The sequence below is a fragment of the Macaca mulatta genome, chromosome 7 (genome assembly GCF_049350105.2).
Source record: "Macaca mulatta isolate MMU2019108-1 chromosome 7, T2T-MMU8v2.0, whole genome shotgun sequence".
NCBI lineage: Eukaryota > Metazoa > Chordata > Mammalia > Primates > Cercopithecidae > Macaca > Macaca mulatta.
Genome location: NC_133412.1, coordinates 2,128,282 through 2,155,826, shown reverse-complemented (window position 1 = coordinate 2,155,826; position 27,545 = coordinate 2,128,282). Strand labels below are relative to the sequence as shown.

General features: G+C 45.3%; 1 protein-coding gene across 24 annotated transcripts in view; it reads right to left on the bottom strand.

The window, feature by feature from the left end:
• OCA2 (OCA2 melanosomal transmembrane protein) overlaps window positions 1–27,545 on the bottom strand; it is a 425,743-nt gene that overhangs the window by 140,170 nt on the left and 258,028 nt on the right. For 6 of the 24 annotated variants that reach the window (XR_013395443.1, XM_077938941.1, XM_077938938.1 and 3 more), the window contains one exon: window positions 5,240–5,721. The exons of 17 other annotated variants lie outside the window; for them this stretch is intronic. Coding sequence is in view for 6 of the 7 variants with exons in the window: in XM_077938941.1 (XP_077795067.1) it covers window positions 5,688–5,721 (34 nt within the window). In the remaining variant the exon portion in view is untranslated. Of the gene's footprint in view, window positions 1–5,239; window positions 5,722–27,545 lie in introns of those variants that run through there. One more of the 24 variants, XM_077938937.1, reaches the window with a different exon arrangement.

Sequence of the window (27,545 nt, the reverse complement as noted above, 5' to 3'; positions counted from 1 at the left end):
CCCACGTGCACAGCACAGCTGGGCAAAGGTGTGAACGCCTAGAACAGTCGGAGGATTTTAAGCTGGGGAAGTAATGCTCAGGGAGCCTGAGCTGGCCATGGGGCAGACGTCGCAACCTCCTTCCCTTTGGCTGAAAGTAATGAACTGGGACCTGGGTGCTGGGTCGGGGAGCAGAGGCAGGGAGGACCTCTGGGAGGCATGATTCACTTCCTTATAAAGAGAAACTGTCCCACCACACAACTGTCTCAAGATGGAATGGGCTTTCGTAGAAGCTGGAACCACATGGCAGAAATTTTAAAACCATGCATGGGGTGGAGAGAAGGTGGGGGAACAATCTCTACACTTAAGCGCTGCACTGACATTCTATGACTCGGAGGTTTCCAGCCTGGATATTTAGAAAAACGTACCCGAATTGACAGAAAAGGGGAGTGCAGGCTATGAAGGATGGGCAGGGGGCACCGCGCACTTGGCACAAGGGCAGCAGGAAGCCGGGGTCTGAGGAATGCAGGCTGGGCATCAAGGAAGAAGCTGGAGCTGGGTTTGGTGAGGAACAGTGAGGAGCTTCTCATGGGGATCCCCATGGGATTATCACAAGCTTAGGCTGGCCTACGTGCTGGCCACATCCCAGGACAACAGCTGTCCTGCTCCCGCCTCTTCTAGACGCCCTCCCCATGACTGAACAGATGGGACCCTGGGGTATGCCACCATTCTCCCTCTTCACCTCCCTGTTGTCTGCCCTCTGTCTTTTGACATTACCTCCAGGGGCATCCAGCCAGTGTCCTCCACACCATGAGCTCACTGCAGCCCCCAAAGGCTCCCCAACCTTGCAACTCCTCCCCCTCAGTCCCCTCTCCTGCCTCAAAGAACTTCCTCTTGCCCTTGTGGGCTTCTTCCTGTGTGCTTGTTTCCCAGATTCCTTCACTTTCTGCAGTTACCTCCATTTTGGACAATGCTGAATCTTACCGTTTGGGACACTGGCATTCTTTCCTCTTTTATTGCTTCCCATTTTAGAAGAACTATTCTAATTTAAAAAGTTATCAGCTTCTCATTTGATAAAATTCAGCATCCCTTTATGATAAAAATCGTCAACAAACTAGGCACAGAAGGGACGTAAATTAATAAAAGTGATATATGACAAACCCATAGCCAACATCATACTGAATGGGGAAAAGTTGAAAGCATTCCTCCTAAGAACTGGAGCAAGACAAGGATGCTCTCTCTCAACGCTCCTATTCAACAGTATTGGAAGTAATAGCCAGAGCAATCAGGCAAGAGAAAGAAAGAAACAAAGGGTATCTAAGTCGGAAAAGAGAAAGCCAAACTATCACTGTTTGCCGAAGATATGATAGTATACCTAGAAAACCCTAAAGACTCCTCCAAAAGACTCCCAGATATGATAAACTTTCAATAAAGTCTCAGGTTACAAACTCAATGTATACAAATCAGCAGCTGCTATACACCAATAACGACCAAGCTAAGAATCAAATCAAGAACTCAGCTCCTTTTACAATAGCTGCAAAACATAAAATAAAATACCTAGGAATATATTTAACCAAGGAGGTCAAAGATCTCTGTAAGGAAAACTACAAAACACTGCTGAAAGAAATCACAGATGACACAAACAAACGGAAATACATCCCATGCTCATGGATGGGAAGAATCAATATTGTGAAAATGACCACACTGCCCAAAGCAATCTACAGATTCAATGAAATTCCCATCAAAATGTGAACATCATTTTTTATAGAATTTTTTAAAATCCTAAAATCCATGTGGTACCAAAAAAAAAAAAAAAAAAAAAAAAGAGCCTGAATAGATAAAGCAAACTTAAGCAAAAAGAACAAATCTTGAGACATCACGTTATTGGACTTCAAATTATGCTACAAGGCTATAGTTACCAACACAGCCTGGTACTGGTATAAAAGCAGGCACATAGACCAATGAAAGTCAGAAACAAAGCCAAATACTTGTAGCCAACTGATCTGTGACAAAGCAAACAGAAACATAAATTGGGAAAAGGACACCCTGTTTACTAAATGACACCGGGAAAACTGGCCAGATGAAGAGGAATGAAACTGTATCTGTATCTCTCCCCAGTACAAAAATCAACTCAAGATGGATCCAAGATTTAAATCTAAGACCTGAAATCACAAACATTCTAGAAGATAACCTTGGGAAAGCTCTTCTGGACACTGGCCTGGGCAGAGAATTCATGACTAAGACCCCAAAAGTAAATGCGACAAAAATGAAAGTAAATAAATGGAACCTAATTAAGTTTAAAAGCTTAATAATAATCAGACAATCCACAGAGTGGGAGAAAATATTTACAAACTATGCATCCGACAAAGGACTAGTATCCAGAATCTATAGGGAAAAAACAAATCTGCAAGAAAAAAAGCAAATAATCCCATCAGAAAGTGGACAAAAGGACATTAATAGAGAATTCTCAGAATAAGATATACAAATGGCCAACAAACATATGAAAAAATGCCAACATTACTAATGATGAGGGAAATGCAAATCAAAACCACAATGAGATGCCATCTTACTCTTGCAAAAATGGCCACTATTAAAAAGTCAAAAAACAACAGATGTTGGTGTGGATGTCATGTAAAAGGAACGCTTTTACCCTGCTGTGGGAATGTAAATTAGTACAACCTCTATGGAAAACTATGTAGAGATTCCTTAGAGAACTAGAAGTAGGTCTACCGTTTGATCCAGCAATCCCACTACTGAGTGTTTACCCAAAGGCAAAGAAGTCACCATATGAAAAAGATACCTGTACATGCATGTTTACGGCAGCACAATTCACAACTGCAAAGATATGGAACCAACCTAAGTGCCCACTAACCACTGAGTGATAAAGAAAATGTGCTATATATACACCATGGAATACCACTTAGCCATAAAAAAAAAAAACCAAAAACATCTTTTGCAGCTACCTGGATGGAGCTGGAGGCCATTATTCTAAGTGAAGTAACTCAGGAATGGAAAACTAAATACCACATGTTCTCACTTATAAGTGGGAGCTAAGCTTGAGTATGCAAGGGCATACAGAGTGATATAATGGATTGTGGAGATTCAGAGTGGGGAGGGTGAGAGGGAGGTGTGACATAAAAAATTACATATTGGGTACAATGTACACTTCTCAGGTGACAGGTGCACTGAAATCTCAGAATCCACTACTATATAATTCATCCATGTACCCAAAACCACTTGTACCCCCAAAAGCTATTGAAATTAAAAGCAAAATTTAAACTGAAAAAACAGTTACCAGCTTTTGAAGCTTAGAAAATGCAGGTCTATTGATTTCTTTTTTCAATTTGTAAGTCAATCAAGAAAAGAAAATGGCTTACTGCTGTTTCGGAGTGTAATAAAGGCTTACCTTTTTGCGCTCTCTGTAGGGACACAGAGCTGTGGTGTGTCTGGGGTTGGGCAGTGTCCATGTGCGTTTGCCTCTCTGTCTCAGTCTGGCTTTGGCAACAAGACCAAGCTACATAAGCCATATGGGCCTCAGCTTCCTGACCTCTAAAATGAAGCTAATAAGACCAGGTCACTGGATATCTGAGTGTCTGTGGCAACCTCATAAGAAGGGCGTCATAAGAAGGGCTCCTGTTAGCAAGCCCAGCGCCTCAGCAAACAGGACCCCCTCCCCTGCACCAACCTTGCGGCTCAAGGGCTTAATGGTGATTAAACAGGGCCAGAATCATTTCATTTTTATTTCAAACCACTTTTTTTAAAATGACCTTGAAGCTGGATTTGTGCATTCCATAAAATAATTCTATAAACAACGTCCACACAAAAGTGGAGTGTATTTGTTAACTGATTCTGCACCGTTAACAAAGTTGACGCAACCATGGGATAAATGTTGGAGTAAAAACCCCTCATCAGTCAGCGGCTTCCTGCAGGACAACTTACATTTATCAAAAGCCACCACGACCTTCGGCGCATGAAACTACCCAAACTCCTTTCAACAACAAAATAAAGAATACCCCTAAGTATTTGATTCTAAGATTGTAAGTGGTTTCCGAAAGAAAAATCTTTGAGAGAAAGTATTTTCTCTGGGTGAGTCAGGAGCACAAGGAGGGGACTGGCATCCCTGACAGGGGCAGACGCAGGGAAGGTGCTGGCCTCCTCCACCGATTTCATGCACAGGCAGTGACAGGGGTGGCAGTCTCTCCAGGGAAAAAGTTCATGATAGGTTTTTATATTGATGTAAAGAGAAACAAAACTTTTTTAAAAATCCTTCATTAAAAAAAGATTAATTAAAGCCAATTATACGTTCAGCTGCAATGTGAAATGACAAATTCCACTTTGTCCCATGGGACTGGCATTTTAGTTATTATTCATTCCAAGTTCAGAATGTAAAACACTTAGCTTGCTTTCCTTTTTTAAAGTTCCCAGTAATATCCAATTGCAAAAGGAACCAAAAGAGAGCCCCCTTTTACTTAAAGGGAGAAACCTGGGGTGCGAGGATTCCCCGGGGGCACACCATGCACATCAGCAGGACCTGTCTCTCACTGCAACTTGAGCTGCTATTGCTGCGTTGACTAGAAGTAAAATACTAACGCCATGCCACGGCCCTCACCCCAGCCAGCCCAGCAGCTGCTTCACGCCTGAGATGCCCCTCCTCCATCACAGGCCTTCTTTCCTCCTCCTCCCCACGCCCCCACATGCCCACTACAGACGCCCCAGAGACTCCCTGCTGCCCCTCCCCAGGAGGCTCCTGCACCAGTGCCCCTACCCCACTCACAGAGAGAGGGCAAGAGAGCAGCACAGGGGTCGGTGTCAGGAGGGGTCGCTGCTGAGAACTCGGTGCTTCTCTGGGCAGAGGAACAAGGAGAAGAGGGCAGGTGCTGCAGGTCTCTGGGGCTGGCGTTGCCTCACGAGTGTGAGGGCAAAGGGCAGAGTTCACCACAGCTCCTGGGCCACCGTCATGCAGCTACTCCACATCAGGATGAGAAATGGGGTGCAGGCTCTCCGGGGTCCCAGCTGAGTGGGAAGGGCTTCTCTCCCCTCCACCCTCCTGAGCCCAGCAGGAGGGGCTGACCCACTTCCATCCACTTCTTCACCAGCACCCCTCACTATACACAGGCACAGATATGCATCCACGCACGCACAGATACACACACACACACAGATAACACACACAGATACACACACACACACAGATACACACAGGCTACGAGGGAAGAGTGACCAAGTGACACAGAAATGGGAGGAAATGTTCACAGTCTTCTAGGTTCCAACAAACCTTTACTTTCAAAGCAGAGTAAAAAGGAATAAAAGCCATGAGATATTAAAGCTCATTAAAAGGGACCTTTCATCTCCATTCCAGGCTTTTCCACCAGGAGGAGACATCGGTCTGATCGCTCATTTCCACCAGGAGGAATCATCCACCGGATCCCTCATTCCCACCAGGAGGAGGCATCCTCAGACCACTCATTTCCACCAAGAGGAATCATCCTTCAGATCGCTCATTCCCACCAGGAGGAGGCGTCCGTCGGATCCCTCATTTCCACCAGGAGGAGGCGTCCTTCAGATCACTCGTTCCCACCAGGAGGAAGCATACGTCAGATCGGTCATTTCCACCAGGAGGAAGCATCTGTCGGATCCCTCGTTTCCACCAGGAGGAAGCGCACATCAGATCGGTCATTTCCACCAGGAGGAAGTACCCATCGGATTGCTCAGCTCATCATTACAGTGGCGCCTAGTGGGACACTGAAATTCACGATGGAGAAGAAAGAGGCTACTCACACATACTTCACACTCGAAAGGCTGGAAATAGCAAATCCAATGACTCTTCAGAAAGCAGTGATCTAAAGAAACCTCTTAAAACTAGAGCCAGGAGGAAACCAATCACCCTGTCCTGCATCTTATAAAATCTACAGAGAAAAGATGAAGACGGGAGAAAATCACAGTTTTCTTTTTTAATTACTATTTTATTGATACATAACAGATGTACATATTTTCAGAGTATATGTGGTAATTTGATACATTCAAGTAATGTGTAAAGATCAAACAGGGTAATTGGAACACCCATCACCTTAAATATCTGTCTTTTCTTTATGCTAGGAACATTCGAATTATTCTCTGAAACATACAATTATTCTTTGAAACATACAATCAATTAATGTTAACTACAGTCACCCTCCTGATCTATGAGAAATGAGGTCTGATTTCTTCTATTTAACTATGTATTTGTACCCATTAACCAACCTCTCTTCAATCCACAGTTTATTTTTTTAATTAAAAAAGCAAGAAAGAACACAGAATTTTATAAGTAGAAGAAGAATGTGATAATAAAGAAGCATGAAAAATATTGAATAAGATGGAAGACTGAAGTGCATAAAATGTGTAACAGTAAATAAAAGATAATGGAGATATATTGAAGACATACAATGATGCCCATTGACAAAAGACTGAGGAAGCTGGCACAGAACACTTGACATATTTAGAACAGTAACAAAATTACAAAACAGCTTTCAATCGTCCACTGAATAGTCATGGAAAACTTGAAACTACTAAAGTATGAGGTATTTAAAAGGTAAGTTTGGTTCAGTCAGTCTCTAAGATTGCTGTATCATCATTCTGAGCACAGGTATGTTCATATTAAAATAAAAATATGGGCCGAGCACGGTGGCTCATGCCTGAAATCCCAGCACATTGGGAGGCCGAGGCAGGCAGATCACTTGAGGTCAGGAGTTCGAGACCAGCCTGGCTAATATGGCAAAACTCCATCTCTACTAAAAATACAAAAATTAGCTGGGCATGGTGGTGGCCACCTGTAATCCCAGCTACTCAGGTGGCTGAGGCACAAGAATTACTTGACCCTGGGAGGCAGAGGTTGCAGTGAGCCAAGATTGTGCCACTGCACTCCAGCCTGGACCACAGAGTGAGACTGTCTGTCTCTCTCTCTCTCTGTCTTTCTCTCTCTCTCTCTCTCTCTCTATCTATATATATATGTTTATACACATACGTATTCTTTATGCTAGGAACATATATATGAATACATATATATGTTTATACACACATATATTCTTTATGCTAGGAACATATATATGAACACACATATATATATGAATTTACCCCAAGGAAAATGAGGAGATGGTGTGGCCATCACAAAAGCAGCATCCCGGGGCCCAGGGAGAGTAGGGTTCCCTGGAGGGCTGCGGGAGGGGCAGGGAAGACTAAAGGCCAACCATCAGTCCAGTAAGATAACAGAAAATAAGATAAGAAATTATTGGAGGACGTGATTTTAACTAAATGAATGGGAAGAAGCTTCCCATTTGCCGCAAGCCTCTGCCCAGGTGAACTCTGTGGTGTGTCACAGCAGAAGAGACTGGGCCAAGACTGCTGTTCCTGTCACACGGTCAGGAGCAGATGGAAGAGTCTCTGGGAAAGCCCTCTTGGTGCCCGTGCCCAGACGATGCACCTGCAAAAGGGCCAGGCAGTCAGAAATAAGCCCCTCAAAAGTAGTTTAAACCAACAATTATACAATGAGGTACCGTTTTTTACCCACCAAACTGGCAATGAAGAAAAGATGGCGCACCATGTTGGTGAGGGTTTACAGAACAGGCATCTGTGTTCACACCTCCTGGGGCAAAAGGTGAATCACTGCAACTTACTGAAAGGGCAATTTGGCACTATCTGGCCAATTAAATAACCAAGAACCCCTACACTAGCAATTCCACGGCTAGTCCCAAAGACGTACATACAAGGTTAGCAAGAGTCTAGAAAGCACTTACATGCCCACCAACAGATCACGTGAAATCAACAATGACCCCTCATAGGACGGAACACGTGTGACCACGAGCAAGTGGGGGAGTCAGTGAAGCTGACACGCACTACCTTCAGGTTTTATTGTTAGGTCTAAGACAAAACAAAACAAAAACAAGGCTCAGAAGAGCACACACAGTGGCCCCCATGTTTATGTTTTACAAATAAAATAATCGTATTGAGGCTGGGAGGGTGGCTCACACCTATAATCCCAGCACTTTGGGAGGCTGTGGCGGGCAGATCACCTGAGGTCAGGAGTTCGAGACCAGCCTGACCAACATGGAGAAACCCCGTCTCTTCCAAAAATACAAAAAAAATCAGCCAGGCGTGGTGGTGGGTGCCTGTAATCCCAGCTGCTCAGGAGGCTGAGGCAGGAGAATCACTTGAACCCAGGAGGCAGTGGTTGCAGAGAGCCGAGATTTCGCCATTGCACTCCAGCCTGGGCAACAAGAGCAAAACTCTGTCTCAAAAAAACAAAACAAAAAAAGAAAAAAAAAAAAAAAAGAAAATAATTATATTCATTATAAACTATCAATGCTAATTATCTCTGAAAGGGAACTTACATTAGAAGAAGGAAGACAGGGAGGGACAGAGGAAGAAAGAAAAAAAATCTTTTTAAAAACATGAATCAACACAGAAGCTCAGAATGTTCACACAGAATCACTGGGAAATGTAAGGCTACGTCTTACGTCTTTCTCCAGCAGTCCTGAGCAATCCACTCTTACCCAGGTAAAATGTTATATCGCTACAATTATAAGCTGTATTTTCAGACACCTGCTCTTCTGATATAATGTAGCCACCAGGGGCCTTACTTCATTTGTTCAAGAAAGACCAGACCCCATGTCCCATTCCTAAGTGTGGGTGGATTTCTCAGTGCCCCAGCTCCCGGGCGGTGAAGAACCTCTTCCCAGCCAGAGAAACAATAAACGCCGTGTGGCTTCGCAGGGAAGCCCCATGGCTGTACTGTCCACAGGGCCTTCTCCCGCCCTTCTCTTGGTTCCCATAACTCCTCCCTCTCCTATCCCTTCACGCCCAGGATGACAACGCCCTACAGCTACTGAATTTTCCCTTGCCCACATCCTTATAAATATTCCCCATAACTGGAAATTTCCCACTGGAGCCACCCTCTGTTTCCTGCTTGGACGTGGCCTATAGGAGCAGGAGGCTTCTCTGCTCAAAGACTTCCGGTGACAACCTCTGAGTGATGCCAAAGGCAATGGCTCCCCACCGCCCCTCACTGCCCTCCGGAGCCACCCACTGCAGTGACTGATAAGACGGGCTGATCACACCCAGCAGAGGTCAGGCCTCCCTTTCCCCATGTCCTTGCTCGGGTCAGGCGCTTCCTAGGAAAGCCTTTCTCTGTTCTCACCATTTATTTGACCCGAGCACAAAACCAAGGCCGGCAACCCAGGCCATGGCCGTCCCTCTAGGCTCTGCGCTCCTGGCATCCTTACTCTCCTCTTTACCTGGAACCCAGGCTATCCTGTCTGTATTTTTCACCTTCTTTATTTATGTAGATGACCAGTCTCCTAGTCTAGAATGGAAGCCTCGTGAAGGAAGTTAAACCATCCCTGTAAGCTTTATTAAATTAATCAGGGAAGAAGGGAGGGGGAGAAGCAACAGTAAACCGAGCATGCAGCACACTCAGCGTTGATCACTAGGTTGGCTGCTCTGACCTGCTTCTCCTGAGCTGTTTGCTGCCTGTTGCCCCAGAAGCAGGCAGACCCTGTTACAAGATTACAGTTTCCCTTAACTGCTCTATAAATAACAACTTGAACGTTATGAAATGTTAAGTTTTCCCTGTGAGATATTCCTTCAGGTCCTGCATACTGATGAAACTACTGGCTCAGCTGGTCTGAGGGGTCCCACAGGAGCTCACTCACCAGCAAATGAAGTTTCCACGTCCTGATGATTTCACGCTCCTTACCCCAACCAATCACCACTCCAATTTTCCAGCCCCTCACCCTCCATGATCCTCTCAGAAACTCCAGCCCAGAACCCCAGGAGATGAATTTGCGGGTCTCCTCCCATCTCCTTCAGCGCTCTGTGATCATTACACTGTTTCTCTGCTTCAAAACCTGCTGTCTCGGCGGACTGGATCTGTTACTGCACAGGGCGCGTACGAACCTGTTGGTCCTCAACAGAAGGGTCTGTATGTAAACCGTGGGGATCCTCATAAGAGGGGCCCGTACTTTTACATACTTGAGTGAGATGTAGATGTCTGTGCATGTGTATGTGTAATTGACATGTTGACTCTGATCATTTCTAGTAATCTAACTTCTAATAAAATGATACGTTAGGAAAGGTGATTCAGAAGTCAAAATTTTAAGCCCTAAGAAATGTATTTCTCATTTTTTTCAGGAAGACTGAAAACATCCATTCAATTTAACATTTATTGAAAAACCTACAGCTATTATACTAAACATTATCAGCTACTAGAATGCTTTTTAAAATATCACCTCTGGCTGGTGCAATGGCTCGAACCTATAATCCCAGCACTTTGGGAGACTGAGGTGGGAGGATCACTTGAGGTCAGGAGTTCGAGATCAGCCTGGCTAACATGGTGAAACCCCGTCTCTACTAAGTATACAAAATCAGCTGGGTGTGGTGGCACATGCCTGTAATCCCAGTTCCTCAGGAGGCTGAGGCAGGAGAATTGTTTGAACCTGGGAGGTGCAGGTTGCAGTGAGCTGGGATCGTGCCACTGCACTCCAGCCTGGGTAACAGAGGGAGACTCTATCTCCAAAAATAAATAAATACATTAATTAATTAAATTAAATATCATCTCTATCCTCAAGAATTTTACAGTCTAATAGTATAGGAAACAGAAGACATACAAGAAGGCAAAAGGTGATGAATGCCACAAAGGCGTTGCCATGCCATAGAAATTAACAGACCCTGAAGAGTGTGGAGAGGCTCTGAACGTGGGAGTAACAGAAGCAGATGTTTCAGCGGGAGCACCTGCGTGGTGCTCTGGGAAGGTGAATCCAATGTGAGGATGCAGCTGGGCAAAACTGAACGGAAAGTTTCCATTCACCTTCTAAGCAGAAGAACCGACTGTCTTTGTTCCAGGCTATCTTTTCACAGATGCATGCACAGCGCACCAGCCCTGAAACACAGAGATAGGTCCCTCTGGAGCAAAAGGCAGGGATGCTTTTTGTCCTGCCAAATGGATTTGTGTTTCCTCAGTGCCAAATTCCTCTCCTGACACAAATTACTGCCTGTGCAAGTGTTGCCAGACCCAGGTAGGCTTCTACTCATGCTGCCTACCGTGGCCTGGGGAACAAAGTCCTGAGGCCCGTATCTCCTGTCAGCATCCGTGACACTGTGCCAGGCTAACTTGCTAGCTTACAAGTGGGGTAAAACTCCTGACAGAGACCACTGAAATATTTTTATAAAATAAAATGAGAATCCTTCTATTTCCTCAGCTGTTCAATATGGTTAATAATACCTATTTCACAAGGCTGCTGTGAGGACCAAATGAGGAAACATACACCCAAGAGAAGGTGCTCAATCCTCTGTCAACCAGCCAGTCACCATTCAACAAGTTGAAGCAGCAGAAATAGAAACAGAAGGAAGGCAACGGCCTGGGCAGTAAGCAGAAAATGCCATACAGATACAGATGTCAAGTAACAACGTCTAGGAGAAGGGAGCAGTCACATAACGTGTCACAGGAGGCAGGGGACAACATCAGAGCAGGGTTACAGTAGCCAAGGTCCCCCACTGCCTCGTCCATCTCCAAGGGAGAAGTAACTGTACAAGCTCGCTGTACTGTGGACGCTGAAGGTGTTTCCCATGACAGTACCAATGAAGAATTCTGAAACTGATAGACATAGTACTGGAAGTGAATGATTAAGTAAACAGATTGTGGATGATGGGAATTAGGTTTCTCCCCGTTGGAGCGGGAGATTACACATGTGCAAGGGGTGGAGGCTACAATTATCCATGTGGTAACGATATGGACTTGGCTTAACATAGAAATAGATGCTTTTATGAGAACTATTCATAGACCAATGTATATAAATATGTGTGTGTGTGTTTGTACATACAAACTAGTATACATGCATATATTTCTATGCTCTATCAATCAGCTGAGAGCGTGTCGAATGAACGACATTCCAATATCGATGAGCACGCCTTGGCTCACCCAGATCTTGGCTTATAATACCAGTCTCCAATAAAAGAGAACAAGGCTTCTTGGAGAAATGGTGTACTCTGGGACTGGAGCAGGAAGTATACAAGACGAGTGTGCAGCATATTGCAATGCTCTAAAATAAGGAAGGGCTCAAGGAAAGGAAAACAAGCACGATGTTAGGAGCACATCAATGGGACGCAGGCATCAATGGAAAGAGCTCCCAATGGCCACAACTGGGAAGAAGTTGAGTAAGAAATAAAGCAATATTGGATTATAACTCAAAGCATAAAATAAATGTATGTGAGTCCAAACTGATATAAATCAATGACTGAATAAGTAAATAATGGGAGAAGCATAAACAAATGTATGTACAAGAATCCCAACTATCTTCTAAAGATACTTTGTCCTCAAGTGGGGGGCATAGCTCCCTTCCTGTTAAGTGTTGCTTGCTGGCGGTGACTTCCCTCCACAGCACAGTACAGGTGCAGGGAAGAGAGGAACTCTGCAGTGAAGCAACCTGACTGACACTAGCTCAGCCCATGATAAGTCAGGCTGAGAGCAGGTACCTTCCACAGGGTGTGATGAAAATGACACTTTAACTCTGTGCTCATTCTCCCCCAAATCCACAACTCTGGTCAAATCATGAGAAAAATGTCAGACAAATCTCATTTTAGTGCCATCCTACAAGATACCTGACCAACAGACCTCAAAACCGTCAAGGTCATCAAAAACAAGGAAAGCCTGAGAAACTGTCACAGCCAAGGAGACACTTGGGAGATATGATGATGAAAGGTGAAGTGGGGTCTCGGATGGGGTCCTGGAACAGAAAAGGATATCAAGGAAGAACTAAGGAAATCTAAATAAAGTGTGCACCTTGGTTAATTAGAAAAGCAGTCAACACTTTATTCAAAAACGGCCTCAAGTAAGGCCTATGAGCTGAAAAAGTAAATGGCTTAGATGTGTAAATAATACACAGAAGAATAATTTTTCAGTATTCTACTATTCTTCCTGGTTACAGACTGTAAGTGGCAATTCGCCTTTGGGATTAACCACCTACTAAACATTTCAAGGTGCTATAATATTTGCCATCGAGATGGTGTGTGAGTATTCTGTCCTGGGTTGCAAGGTCAGGCAGCACAAGAGAAATACACACTGCTCTCCTTGGAGGGAGGTGCAGGCGCCCTCCCTCTGCCAGAAAGAAAACAATATTTCAAAACAATGTCTCAAGTGAGACACTGAGACACTGATGCCTCAATGTCTTAGGTATTTCTGTAAATTATTATTTTTAAAATGCTAAATTCCTTTCAGAGGCTATGATTTCCAAAGCCTATAACAACACAAGAAAAGCACCAGTTTCCATTTGTTTGTTTTGTATTAGAGGGTTATGCACACTCTTAAGATGGTTATTTATTTTTCCCACAGTGAGCAAGACTAATTAATTCATTTTCTGGTAATTCTGCTGCTGCCCCTGAAATGTTAATTCAGGCAAGTACTTGTACAAGACAAAAAAGAAATTTCACTGACAATCTTCAGTTGGAACAACACACACATAAAACACACACACATATTATCACATGTACACCCACATGGGCACATACATGAACATATACATGTATGTACATGAAAACACATGGATGCATGCATGCAGACATAACTATGCATATGCATGCACATCCACACAGGTATACATGTGTACACACCAAATCAAAATTCACACATGCACACATACATGCACACATTCACACACACACAATCATGTGGATATGGGCCACACATGTATGCATCCACACTAGTCACACTTCCATACATGTGTGTACCTGCATACAAGTGTGCACACAGACAGGCTCACATGCATACATGTACTCACCCACACATGCACACATACATAACACATATGTAGGCACACTCATACATGCATACATATAAGCTCGCATACATGCAGGCACATTTGTCTATATGCGCCCATGCACACCACACACATACATTCACAGGCACATAGGCACATGCACACCCAGTACACATGCTCGCGTGTGCACACACATTTTACATTTGCAGTACTCTATCTCCTTGTCTGTGTCTTAACAAAATCTTTTTGCTTATTTTGAAGTACCACGGATCTGGCAACTTAACTCTCTGTTATAACATGAAAGTAGCTGTGGATAATACATCACTTAATAAGCACATCTGTGTCCCAATGAAACTTCAGTCACAAAAACAAGTGAGCAGCCCATAGGTAATCCCTGAATAGAGAATAAATACAAAAAGGGAAAAAGTGCACCTATCATACCTGTACATCAATGGATTATTACAAGCTGAGAACGCATGCCATAAGATATAGAACCACTAGAACCCAGAGTCCGCTCATGAGTCCCCTAATTTTCATGCTCCCCAAGAGGAACCACTATCCTATTTTCTAACAGCACAGATCAGTTTTCCTATCTTTGTACTTTATGTCATTAAAATCATATATGCACTTTTTTATGTCTGGCTTATGTTCTTGAGAGTCTTCCATGATGTTATATATTGTATATCTAATTTTTACTGCTGTTATGAACATTCTAGTACATTCTTAAATGAACATAGAGTGGTATTTCTGTTGGGGCTCACCTAAGAGTGAGACTGAGGGTTCATGCAAATGAACCTTTCAAGCCGTGGAAGTAATTTACGTTTCCACTAGCAGTGTATATATTCCATTGTTTCATGTCCTTACCAATATTTGCTTCTTTTCATCTTTTTCAATTTCATCATCCAGATGGGCGTGGTGTAAAATGACACTGTGGTTTTCATTTGAATTTCCCTGTAACTAAGGAAGTTCTGCATCTTTTCATATTATTACTGTCTACTGGGTGTCTTCTTCTAGTGAAATGAGAGTGAAATTGCTCATTTTTCTACGGGGTGGTCTGGAGTTTCTCCTAATTGATTTGTAGGAGCTCTTTCCATGGTATCACTATGAATCCTTTACTGGAGTACAAACGGTAAAAATCTCCCACTTGGTAAATTGTTTTTTCAAGCCCTTAATGGTAACTTTTGATGATCAAAAGGTCTTAAATATAGTCCGATCTTGTTTTATACTTTACTGTTGGTGCTTTTGGGGTCCTGTTTATCGAATGTTGTCCTACTGTGAGTTCACTAATATCTTATTACATTTTGCTTTTCACATTTAGATCTACGGTCCATATAGAAATGATCGGTGTGTATGGAATGAGGTAGGGATAAAGGTACATTAGTTCACTAATATTTTGTTACATTTTGCTTTTCACATTTAGATCTATGGTCCATATAGAAATGATCAGTGTGTATGGAATGAGGTAGGGATAAAGGTACATTTTCTTTCACATATTGGCATGGGGCTGTATATTCAAAGTAAAACTCGTTCATACTGAATTGTAGTGTTACCTCTGTCATAAATCAGAGAGCCTTATATGTTTGAGTCTGTTTCTGGGCTCTCCATTCTTTTCCATTGTTTTTTCTGTCTTTGCTCTAATACTACACTATGCTAATTATTAGAGTTTTATTAGAGTTCTTGACCTCTTCTCATCTAAGTCCTCAAGCATTGTTTTACTTATATGCTAATGCAGAAGAAAGAGGGAAGGAAGGAAAGAATGGAGGGAGGAAGAAAGATGGGTCATGGGTTTATATAAATAAGTCATATGCCGATTATAGTGATTATGTTATTTGCTGTTATAATTGCAGTTATTTAATTTTTCCCAAATAATAAATAAGATTTTCCCTAAATAAGAAATCTGCTTAGATAAAATTTTATTTAAGGCCATGTTTACCTAATGCTAAAACCACCAGCTGACACAGGGAAACCTAATCATAAAGCAAAAAGAAAACAAAAACATTTTAACTGAGCTTTTTACATTTTCAATTAGTTATTTTAGTATCTTCTAGATACAATCTAAATGGTACTGAGAAACACCTTATTCAATTAGCAGAATTAACACTCTCCCTCCCCAAAAAAACTCTCTAAATTCCCTATTAGCTCACAGCGCTGCTAATTGTCTTTGAAACTTTCCATGAATTAGTCATGTAGCTGCAACAATAAAAATAAAATGCAGTGTTGACTTATTTTCTAATCAAAATGCTCATTTAAAGAGCATTTTGAAGCAACAAAATGATTTACACTGCAATACTAAGGAGCTTAAAGCATATAAGAATGTGAATTAGATACGAAGCTCATCAGTAGCTTAAGATTTCAAATAGTAATCTACACATACTTCTCAAACTTCACAAGCTCAGGGGGAACCTAGCTGTTCTACTATCAAAATGCATCATGAAATCTTAAAATATTTTTTGACTTTAAAGTGCTATAAAGTATGCAGCCTTTGGCCAGGCGCAGTGGCTCATGCCTGTAATCCTAACACTTTGGGAGGCTGAGGCAGGTGGATCACCTAAGGTCAGGAGTTTGAGACCAGCCTGGCTAACATGGCGAAACTCCATCTCTACTAAAACTACAAAAATTAGCTGGGCGTGGTGGCAGGTGCCTGTAATCCCAGCTACTTGGGAGGCTGAGGCAGGAGAATTGCTTGAACCTGGGGCGGAGGTTGCAGTGAACCAAGATGGTGCCATTGCACTCCTGCCTGGGCAACAACTGCGAACCTCTGTCTCAAAAAAAAAAAAAGAAAGAAAGCATGCAGCCTACGACGTGATGCACAAAATAAGAGACAATGATCAAGGGTGTTAAGTTTAAGGAAGTAAAAGGAGATCTGCTGATATAAAGGGAGAAAATAATTAAAACAGAGTGGTACCCACTAATGTGAAATTAAACCAGCAAAACCTAATTTTTTTGAATAAATATAATTTCTCTCTCTCTCTCTCTATATATATATATATATAATATTAAAAATATATATGTAAAAAATTAGGTTGTCAAAAGACCAGTTCTAAGGACCAGACTGTCTAAGGCTGCATCTCCAGCCAGCTGCTAGCTCTGCTCTGCACACAGCACGCTCGTCTAAAAGGCAATGAACTTTTTCTAAAGCTGCCTCGCACACGACTCAGGTGTGCACACGCGTAAGGCCTGCAGAAGGGCGCTGCTCCCTGTCCCTCTGTCAAAGACAGGCCCCGTGGACGCCAACAGCGAATTCAGCTTGGGGCTGCGTGGTCAGTTCACCTGCAAACCCTGCCAGTCACAGGAGGCACAGGCACAAACATCTCCACCCATCAAGATAATGCTTTTTCTCTGCACTCATGAGTGGCCCTGTTGGGAATCAATTAGGAATTTAGCAGTTTTAATTAAGGCCTGAGCTGTGACTTGAATAATCGGCAATCATTACATTATCATTATATGACAAAATTATCACATTAGACAAAATTAAAAACCATCTCTGGGTGACGCTCCTAATTGAGAAGTGACTGCTTGGTGAGTTGACTCTCCGAGGATGGCCGGCCTCCTCCAGTCATGTGGCCAACATAGAGGAGGGCAGCCCGCTGTGCACCTGCCCTCCCGCCCCAGAGCTGCCAGACCCAGCAGATGCCTGTTGTGTGCCGCTGTGTGCCCGAGCCCACGTGTCAGGAAGCACACATAGACAGTTTCCATCCTGAAGGACTCCCCCCGTGCAGACAAGCCGCTTCAACTCAGCGGGGACAGCAGCAAGGCTTGCCCCTGCTGGAACACAGCAGGAACCTTCGGCAGGAGGCCCTGAAAGTCTTCAGCACTGAGGAGCCCTGAGGGAGGCAGGGAAGTGGCCGGGTTGGGAGTGGCGGGGAGGGTGTTCCCGGCCAGCCTGGGCGCCTGGGCCAAGCTGCCCCCCAGGAGAGGAGGTGGAGTGATGGCGCGGGTCACAGGCTGCTGTGGACTCGACTGTGAGCAGAGTCCAGGGAGCCTGAGGAGTTCACAAAGGACAGCTGCTGACCAGGCATTGTAGGGTGATGTCCCCACCTCCGTGGGGCCACCTGTGGTGCTCCCAACCTCACTTTTGACATCAGCTTGTTCCCATTTCCTCCTTTGACACCCCTCACAGCTCCTCCAGGAAGTGTCCAGCTCCCAGTGATCGGCCCCACGCCAGTGTCCAGCCTGCTATGCCCCAGTCCCCATGGAAGGCAGCCGGTCAGGATCGAAAGGACCAGGGAGATACTGAGGAACCATTTCTATTTTAGCTTCACAATGCACGACCTGAATTTGTGCAATAGATTTTCCTTCTAAATTAGATCATATCTAAGGAAATAAAAATGATTTTCAGCTTCTCAATTCCAGACTATTGACTGAGTGTGAGAGCTGAGAAGATTGCAGAGAAAGCCAGAACTGAGCAAGTAAATACACAGATTACCCGAAAGCCACCATTAGGAGCTTTTTTACATCGGTCCGTAGGAACCTGTGCTGCAGTCCACCGACATGGTAAACAATGGCTGCTCTTTGCCCAGCACAGCGTTCTGGGAGACAGTGGAAACTTCCCCAGACGCCCTGTTAGGGAAGGTGCAGTTATATCAGGCAGTTTTCTGAGTGTTTTTACCTAAATGAAAGTTACTGCATTCCATGAGGAGTCAGCAGTCAATTACAGTCTCATTTTACAAGGCACAGAGAAGTCAAGGAACCACCCCCCCACACACACACACAGCAGTAAACAGTAGGACTAGGGTTCAAGCTTCAAGTGCAGAGCCACCGCCTTCAACCACTACACTCCCACAGCCAACTGTGCCATGGCAGGGATGCCACCAGTGCTCCGTGTAGGCGGAACCCAGGCCTGGACACTGCCTCCCCCTCCTTTCCCCAGCTCCCCGCATTGCTGGTCCCTCCTTTCTCAGCATGCGGTGACTCTTAGCACACCGACTCTCAGGCCCAGTTCAACATTCCCAGGAAAGGGACTCAGGCTGGCCCACCACTCTCTAGATATTACCTTGCAAATGGGGGTGGCAAGGCCAGTGGGCAGACAAGGACGTCCAGATGAGCCCCAGCGGCCTACGGCATTGAAACTCCCCACTGCATGATGCCTGAGGCACGCTAGCTATTAAACACCGAGGTGCGGGACTGGGTGCTTTGCACCAAGAAAGTATTTAGCCTTGTGTAATAAATACTTCCCTAACTTATTTGAAAGCACAAAACACTCATTTTGTGATTCTTCCCTTAACATCTTACAGGAGAACCCAGCACCATCCTCGCTGGGAAGCTTCCTGCCCTCCTCGTGGTCTCCCAGCAAGATGCCCGTCCCTGGAGCGGAGTGGCCCGTCCTGTGTGGCTCAGCCATCCGTACAGATCCACCAGCTGAGACAGTAGCAGCCTCTCGCAGACATTCACTTTACAGTGAGATCCCACGATGTTTTTATCAGTATATTAAACGCAGCTTCATTCTCCACGGATACGAAACATATAACAAGACAGGAAGCGGCAAATCTGACAATTACACAAACCAAGAAACGGAAAGCATTGCGTCCTGCAGGAGTCACACAACGCGAGAGGGGCCGACAGCCAGGCCTGGGAAATCAACGTCTGATTTAAATGAGGGCAACACGAGCCGAACGGCAAGCACCATAAAATTAACTCTCAAAGCTTAGGATTAAGCTGAGTTCTGGAAGGAAGAGACTGGTGCTCAGGTAATTCCAGGTTTAATATAGGAAAAGCAAATTCAGGACGACACCACCTTCCACAGAATGCTGACGGAGCTGGGGAGTGCAACTAGCATGTCAGCCAAACCCAGTGTGCAAGTCATCACACTATCGGGTATTTTATTTATTCCTTGTAACTGTCATGAGTCGTTTAAGGAAAAAAAAAAAAAAAACACTAGGTTGAGAAAAATACAAAAGAAACCATAATGATGCTGTGGGTTTGCTTGAAATGTCCAGCTTACTAGAAGGCAGAAACAAAATAATTTAAATTCTGGAAAAGGGGGATATTTTATTTTAAGCTTAGTGGAAAACTCATGCAATATTAAAAGATGGTGAGAGCTGAATATAGACGTATTTAAAATAAGCACAATCATACTGTTGTTGTTTTAATCAGGAAGAAAGTAAATTATCTTGAAAAATGTAAATTCAAATTTCTGAAAATTATTTCCCATCCATGTTTTTGCTTTTTACAAACTGACAGGTTTTTCATAATCTCTTTATACACAGAAACGAAGACATTTGAAATAAGGTCACTGGATAAGATGATCGATAGCACAAGGCACTACTTTTATGGTAAATTCTATAATTATAAATAGATTTTTCCGGCTTCAACTTGTGACTTGATTTTTTTCTTAGGCATTTCATATCGCTCTTGTGAGTGGCAGAGTAGAAAATTAACTTGAGTACAGGTAAAGTGAGGTTGGAGCACATAATGTTCAACCCTGCATTGGCACCAGGGCCGTGTCTGCCCTGGTTCCTACCACCTCCACCCCCCACCCCGTGCCAACTCCCACTCCATTCCGGGCCATCCTCCCGGGGCTGAAGTCACTCTCTTTGGAAGGGTTCGCTCTTCACCAGCTGTCCCTGTCGGGGACTTACAGTACCACTGTTCCCAAGCGGATTTCCACTGTAATCCAAACTCTCCAAAGGATGCGGGTTAGGGACTGAGTGCTCAGTGCAAGGACAGAGGATAAATCTAAGGACCTGGTGGGAGTCAACCACACCTCACCTAGAATTTGAAGCATAGGACACTTACTTTCTAGACTCCCTTGCACCTGAAGCAGAGCACACGGTCTAGGCTTCGTCCATTCAACTCTTCACCTGCCTAGAACTTGTAGCACTAGATGCACACGGACAAGGGCCACAGAGACACTAGCAAGGGGGCTGGCTGCAGCGTCCACAACAGCAACATAGGAGCGGGGTGGGAGGTGTGAGCTGTGGCTGTGGCCAGCATGGCCTTTGTGCCTGTACTGGGATCCCTAGCAGCCCTGCTGACATCGGCATCTTCCATCAGCATCCCTGATCTACAGAGAGGGGGCACTGAAGAACTTGCCTGTCACATCCTCACCTGATGCCCCACTTTGGCTGGTGTAGAAGACAGACGGTGCCTGGAGAAAGTAGATTATGGAATCCAATTGTAGCTATTTTAATATACAAGACTGTCTTACTGAAAACAGTTGATACCCTCTGGGACCATCACACAGTATCGCAGCTGGCAAATGCATTTTTCTCTAATAAGCCAAGAATACTATAAAGCAAAGGTATTAGAAATATGTTAATTCTCTTGAAGTTATTTAAGGTTTATTACAATCCCAATCAAAATAACTGGGTTTTTAATTAATTCAAATGATATGATTCTGTAATTCATATGAAAAAGATAAGTAAGAATAGCCAGAAAAACACTGATAAGGCGAAGTACTTGCCCTACCACAGAGTAAGCTTATAAAGTCCAAATAACTTAAACATCATGGCATGTCACTGACCCCATAAAACACAACAGACGGCCCACCAACATATTCAAAACCCCACGGGGATTTTTTCATCATAAGGGTGGTTTTCAGACCTCTATGCTCGCACCCTCGCTTGCCAATCCAACGTCCCTCATGCAGCCTCACCACCGCGGACTGGAACATGCTCAAGACCAAACTCGGCGTTTCTCCTCTAAACTGTGCCTGCACCTGATATGCCTTTGAGTTTTCATCCCCTCATGGCTCACATCCACGTTGTCCACCTCCAAACCCCCCAACCAGCCCCCTTTCCCCACCTGCCCTGCACACACTGGCCCCCAGCCTCAGCCTCTAACCTCGCCTCCCTGCAGCTACTCGGTCCTCCTCCAACCTGTCCATTCCCCTGCAGGGAAGAATGGTCTTTGTAAAAGAAAAATTGCGTTGCAGGCTTTCCTGCTTAAAGCCCTTCCCTGCGCTCCCACCACATGGAGTGAAATTCAGCCTCTTTCCCCGTCTGCAATCTCCCTGCGCCGGGCGCCTTCCACCATCTTCAGCGCCATCCTCTTGCCCTGCCGTGAGGGATGCTGGCTGTTTCTGCTCCTTGGGGAGGTCGCACGGCTCACCTGCTCAGGGCTGTTTGCTATCTGGGAACCGTAGAGCCGTTAGCTCACACTGGGGATGGCTTCGGGGTCTACGTTTAGCTGTGTTTGCTGCTCCTCCCTGGTGAGTCTCCAAGTTCAGCACACGGTATCTGCCTGCTTCACCACTGCGCCACTGAGGCCTAGTTCTTGCTAGTTACAAAGCTGTGTTGACTTCATGGATAACTATAAAAGAACAAACATTTTAATAGAATGAATATTCATGAAATATGGCCTAATTAAATATCTGATTTTTTTTTTTTTTTTTTGGTCGCCTAAGCTGGAGTGCAGTGGCACAATCTCGGGTCACTGCACCCTCTGTTTCCCAGGTTCAAGCGATTCTTCTGCCTCAGCCTCCCCCAGTAGCTTGGATTACAGGCATGTGCCACCACATCCAACTTTTTTTTTTTTTAGACGGAGTCTCGCTGTGTCTCCCAGGCTGGAGTGCAGTGGTGCGATCTTGGCTCACTGCAAGCTCCACCTCCCAGGTTCATGCCATTCTCCTACCTCAGCCTCCTGAGTAGCTGGGACTACAGGTGCCTGCCACCATGCCTAGCTTTTCTATTTTTAGTAGAGACAGGACTTCACCATGTTGGCCAGGCTGGTCTTGAACTCCTGACCTCAAATGGTCCGCCCGCCTCAGCCTCCCAAAATTTTGGGATTATAGGAGTGAGTCATCATATACCCAGCCTAATAAATTCTTTAGTTACCCCTAAATATACAACCTTGTAAAGAAACGTGTATCTGTGTCAGCATGTCTAAATGCATTATAAAAAAGTTTTATCTTGTTTTTCAAAATAGCATATCCCATAGAGGGAAGTTTAGGCCAAGCTTCCTTTACTCCAAAAATTTAGCCAATCAATATGCTATCGTGACAGCACACATGTGAAGCCGACCGCATTTGGGTCGTCCACAAATGCAGAGCTGCACTCCGTTGTTTATGTTGTCTGGAGGTCATGAGATACGCACCTTGTCTGCTGAGATCGTTTTAGAAGAAGACTAAAGACGTCTTGGAACTCTCCCGACCCCGCTGCAGCATATTCCGCTTCACCAGGACGTTTACTCTTCAGTCATTCTAAGTCTTTGAAGTCACTTTAAGGCTTTTTAAGTCGTTTTACGTTATTTTAATGTACTCAGTTTTTTCTGGGTTCCCTAATGGTTGAAATTAAGGATTCTCTGCCATTAAATTAATAATATACCAAAAACAAGTTACATAAAAACAATCATTTAGGCCACAAGTGGTCCCAGTGGATTATTTTCCAGTTGTAGGAAATTTGATCCGTGGAAAGGCAGAGAGAAATTTCCCCTTAGACAATTCCATAGCATCATTTTTCAACTTTATAGTCCAGCATATAAAGAAACACTGACAGCGAATGGCTTCTCTACAGATCTCACCTCAGTGTCCAAGGGGGACCTCTGCATGCAACTGTACCATCATCCACGAACACCCCGTTAACCCACCATCAAGCAACGCAGGCACCTCGAGGGCCCTTTGACTAGTGATGGCAGAAGAAGAACAATATTTGGTCTTTGTCCCTGTTCCTAGCACAGAGCTCCTAAAACCTTTGGCATTTCCTGAGTGATAAGAGTGACAGGAATTCCTTTTGTTCTAATGAGGCAGCTCTTGGGGGCCCATCGGCTTCAGGAGGGGACTGGTTGCCAGAAAGATCAAGGCATGATTAGATAGTTAAAACTGACAGCTCCACCATCCGTCCCCACACCAATCCTCAGGGAGAGAACCAGGGCTGGAGACTGGGCCAATCACAAATGGCCAGTGATGGAATCAATCATGCCAATGTAGTGAAGCCTCGAACCCCCTTAGCAGTGGAGTGCTGGGATCCTCCACATTAGTGCACGAGTCCCTGTGTCAGGAGGGTGGTGCACGCATTTGCACTCCATGAGAACAGAAGCTCCTGCACTTGGGACCCTGCCAGAGACCTCACCTATGCACTTCCTCATCTGGCTCTTCATCTGTATCATCCTTTAAAATAAATAGTAAAGGTAGGCAACGTGCTTTCCTGAGTTCTCTGGGTCATTCCAGCAAATTATTGAACCTGAGGTGAGGGGTTGCAGGAACTCTGATTTGTAGGCAAGTTGCACAGAAGTGTGAGTGCCTGATACCTGTGTCTGAACTGAGGGCCCCCATGAGGGAAGGAGCCCTTAGCCTGTGGTCTGACAATAGCCCCGGGTAATTGGTATCAGAACTAAATTGAATTGTGGGATATCTACTTGGTGTTGGAGAATTAAAGGATCGGCTGGAGTAAGGAGTAGAAAAAGCCACTTGCTAGTGCTGGCAGAATGTTGCTAAGTCCGCCCCTTTCACCCGCCTTCCACAGTAATTAGCGGCTCCTGTCGAGGCCGGGAGGGCAGCGGCGGGAAGGACGAGGCGCTGCACAGGCACATGCTCCCCGTGCTGACAAGCGCCGTCTCCTAACTGCTGCTAAGTGAGCCACGAGCTAAGCCAGCAGGGCACTGCCCCACGCTCATCCCAGACCTAGGACGTTCAGCAGCAAGGAGGCCTGGCTCTTGGCACAGCCTCCGCAATAGGAACTTGGGCCTTCCGGACATAAGGGGAGGCAGAAGGCAAAGACCAGGCTGTGATCCAACACTGACTGCCGCAGCGACTGCACTTAGCGCGAGTCCTTGAGAAAGACCAAGAAGGGCGGCACATTTCTTTGGGCCTTTGTACCACTGAGGGCTCTTGTAGCTGCAAGTGACAGAAAACCCAACCCAGAATGGCCAAAGCCAAAGGGGATTATGAGATCAAATGAGCTACGAGTCTCGGGCAAATAAAACGATGTGGCAGGTTGCTTTCCCAAATTCGCCAGCACTAATATATTCCATTCCACACGCTTTCTCCCACAGCCCCAACAGCGACACTTCCCCATCGAGAAGCTCCTTCCCTGTATCCGGGGGCCTGTGATGCCGAGAGATGTCTGAGGCCCCCACCGCCATTCCAGCCGTGCTCTTTGGGCCCCCACAGCCTGGGCAGGAGACTCAAGTGAGCAGCCTCCAGCTGTTTCCGGCCTCAGCCTCTGCCAGCTCCGGTGATCCCGGGTGGAGCAGGACCAGCTGCCCTTTCAAATTCCACGAAGATGGTGAGTTAGGAGTGAAATCAGTGCTGTTGCTTTGAGCCCCTGCATTTGGGGATGACTTGTTAGGCAGCCACAGTGAGTGGGACAGATGACTTTACCAGGGCCCTCCCTTGGCCCTGATGCCTCAGGCGCAGGCCCTGTTCTCAGGCTCCTAGCAACGATATGCAGTGGCGTTGGCCTCTCATCATCACCCCCATCAGTGTGAGGCCCTCGTTCTCCAGCACCTCAGCAGCCGTGTGCTGGGCTGATCGTTCCATCTTGGGCTCCGGGTCATCCTCCTATTCTCCCCTAGTGGTCTGTGTGCCTCTCCCAGTACTGAGGTCGCGGGCCAGTGCTTCCTGCAAAGTATACAGTGGAGGGGGCATGTTCACCCCGAATCGAAGTGGAGCCATTGTTTCCATCAACACGAAGAGCAAAATCACCACATGGTTACTCGAACCTCTTCTGCACCAGCTCTCCTGGCACCCTCCTGACAAGTATTTACGGCTCTCGTGGCTCTCTCAGACTGTCCAGGACTCTCCGGCCTTCAGGAGCCCCAGACGGCCCTGCGATGCTTCTAGCTCTCAGCTCCTGCCCGATTCATTGTAACCATTCTCAGGGCCATTGATTAGAAGGGTTCAATATACGAATCCACCCACATGGCATTATCCTAAGGCTGAAGATTTTCCGTTGAGGTGCAAACCAACAGGAGAGGTTCTTTGAGTTTGCATGAAGGGAGGGAAAAGGGCAGGGGGTGAGTGGCTTTAAGTTTTCCTTCAGACACGGAGGACTGCCTGCTCTGAGAAGCCTAAGGCCCGTTTCTGCTCTAAGCAGATGAGAGCTGCCAGAAAAACAGCGTGGTTTTCTCTTCCTTTTCTTACCTTTTCTTTCCTTCCTTCCTTTCTTTCTTCTTTAGCAAATGTAACATGTGGATGAGACTAACTTTGAAATTTACATTCAGAAAACATTGATCTCACATTCCTGATTTTAACCCTCAGGGGAAAAGAAAATATTTGACTGTGGTTCAGCGAGTTTACAGCACTGTGATCGATACAGAGATTAACCTTTGGAAAGGCACCCGATATTACATTAGCATCTGTTTTGACCTTTGAGAAAATATGAATGTCTGCCTGGCTACCGTTGAAGCAGCAGATAGAATGAGGGCTTTATAAATCTACCAAGAGTTTTATTATGTTTACTGTTAGTCAATGGTAATGATCCCTTTGAATTACACTGAACAAAGCCAGGTCATTTTCAAATATTGTTTCTAAGACAGTATTTTCTGGATGGTTTATTCTCTAGATATTTTTTCACTCTTTCATTTAATTTATCAGCTTGATGCTTTTAAAGCCTCACAATAATTAGCTATGTTCTAAGAAACCACAAAACAAAATGAGGTGACAAAAGCTTCATTGGAAGCTAAATTTCACAACAAAATTCAACTTAATGTGTCTCTATGTTTAAAGAAATAGTAAAAATTGGCATTATCAATTAACAAAACACTAATTAACTGGTGTATCTTATGTGGGTGGCACCGAAATGGTATGGTCCCCACGGAGGAATGTCCTGGAGAACAGGTTTCTGCCCAATGAGGGAATCCGGCATTAGCGTAATTTCTAGTCAGAAAATCATTTTCTCCAGTGGAGCAAAATGAAATAATATCTTCCCCAGGAAGTACAGCAAAGATTTCTCGGGCATGGCAGAAAGAACGAGTTGCGGACTGTGGATGAGCGATGCGGTCCGTGGATGAGCGATGCGGACCGCGGATGGGCGATGTGGACCGTGGATGGACAATGCGGACTGTGGATGGGCGATGTGGACCGCAGATGGGCGATGTGGACCGCAGATGGGCGATGTGGACCATGGATGGACAATGCGGACCGTGGATGGACAATGCGGACTGTGGATGGGCGATGCGGACCGCAGATGGGCGATGTGGACCGTGGATGGACAATGCGGACTGTGGATGGGCGATGCAGTCCGTGGATGAGCGATGCGGACCGCGGATGGGCGATGTGGACCGTGGATGGACAATGCGGACTGTGGATGGGTGATGCCACTGTCTTGCTTCTGGTAGGCAAGGTAATGAGAGCCACCCAATGCCACATCGCTGCATCTGCTCATAATAAACTCCACAGATCAACAAGAAATGCAGATGACGCCACACGGACAGCCTGCCTTTCCACATAACTAGAAGGTGGAGAGAACCATAAACTCCACATCATTACTTGTCAGTAAAGAAGAAAACACCAATTCCCAGCCAAGCTGTCGCTCAGGCCCCTGCCCCTCACCCCTGCAGGGAGCCAGAGAAATCCAGACAATTTTCATGAAAAAGAGAAGAAAGAAATAAAAATTCTAAAATTGAGGAAAGTAACAGCCAGAAGTAGGAAGGCCAACCTAAGCATAAAACCACTGGAAAACGATCCTGGTGGATTTGTGTATAGACGACGGAGAAAAGACATCGACGTACACTGGGCTCCAGGAGACAGACAGGCACGCATCATCCGCAAGAGAACACAGCAAACAGGCAGGCAGGCGTGCCCATCAGAGCCTGGCAGGGAAGGGGAAAAAGAGCGAGGACCGGGGCGAAATGCAGAATCCTGTAAGACAAAAGGAACCAAAAATGGACGGGCATGCCCCACAATTA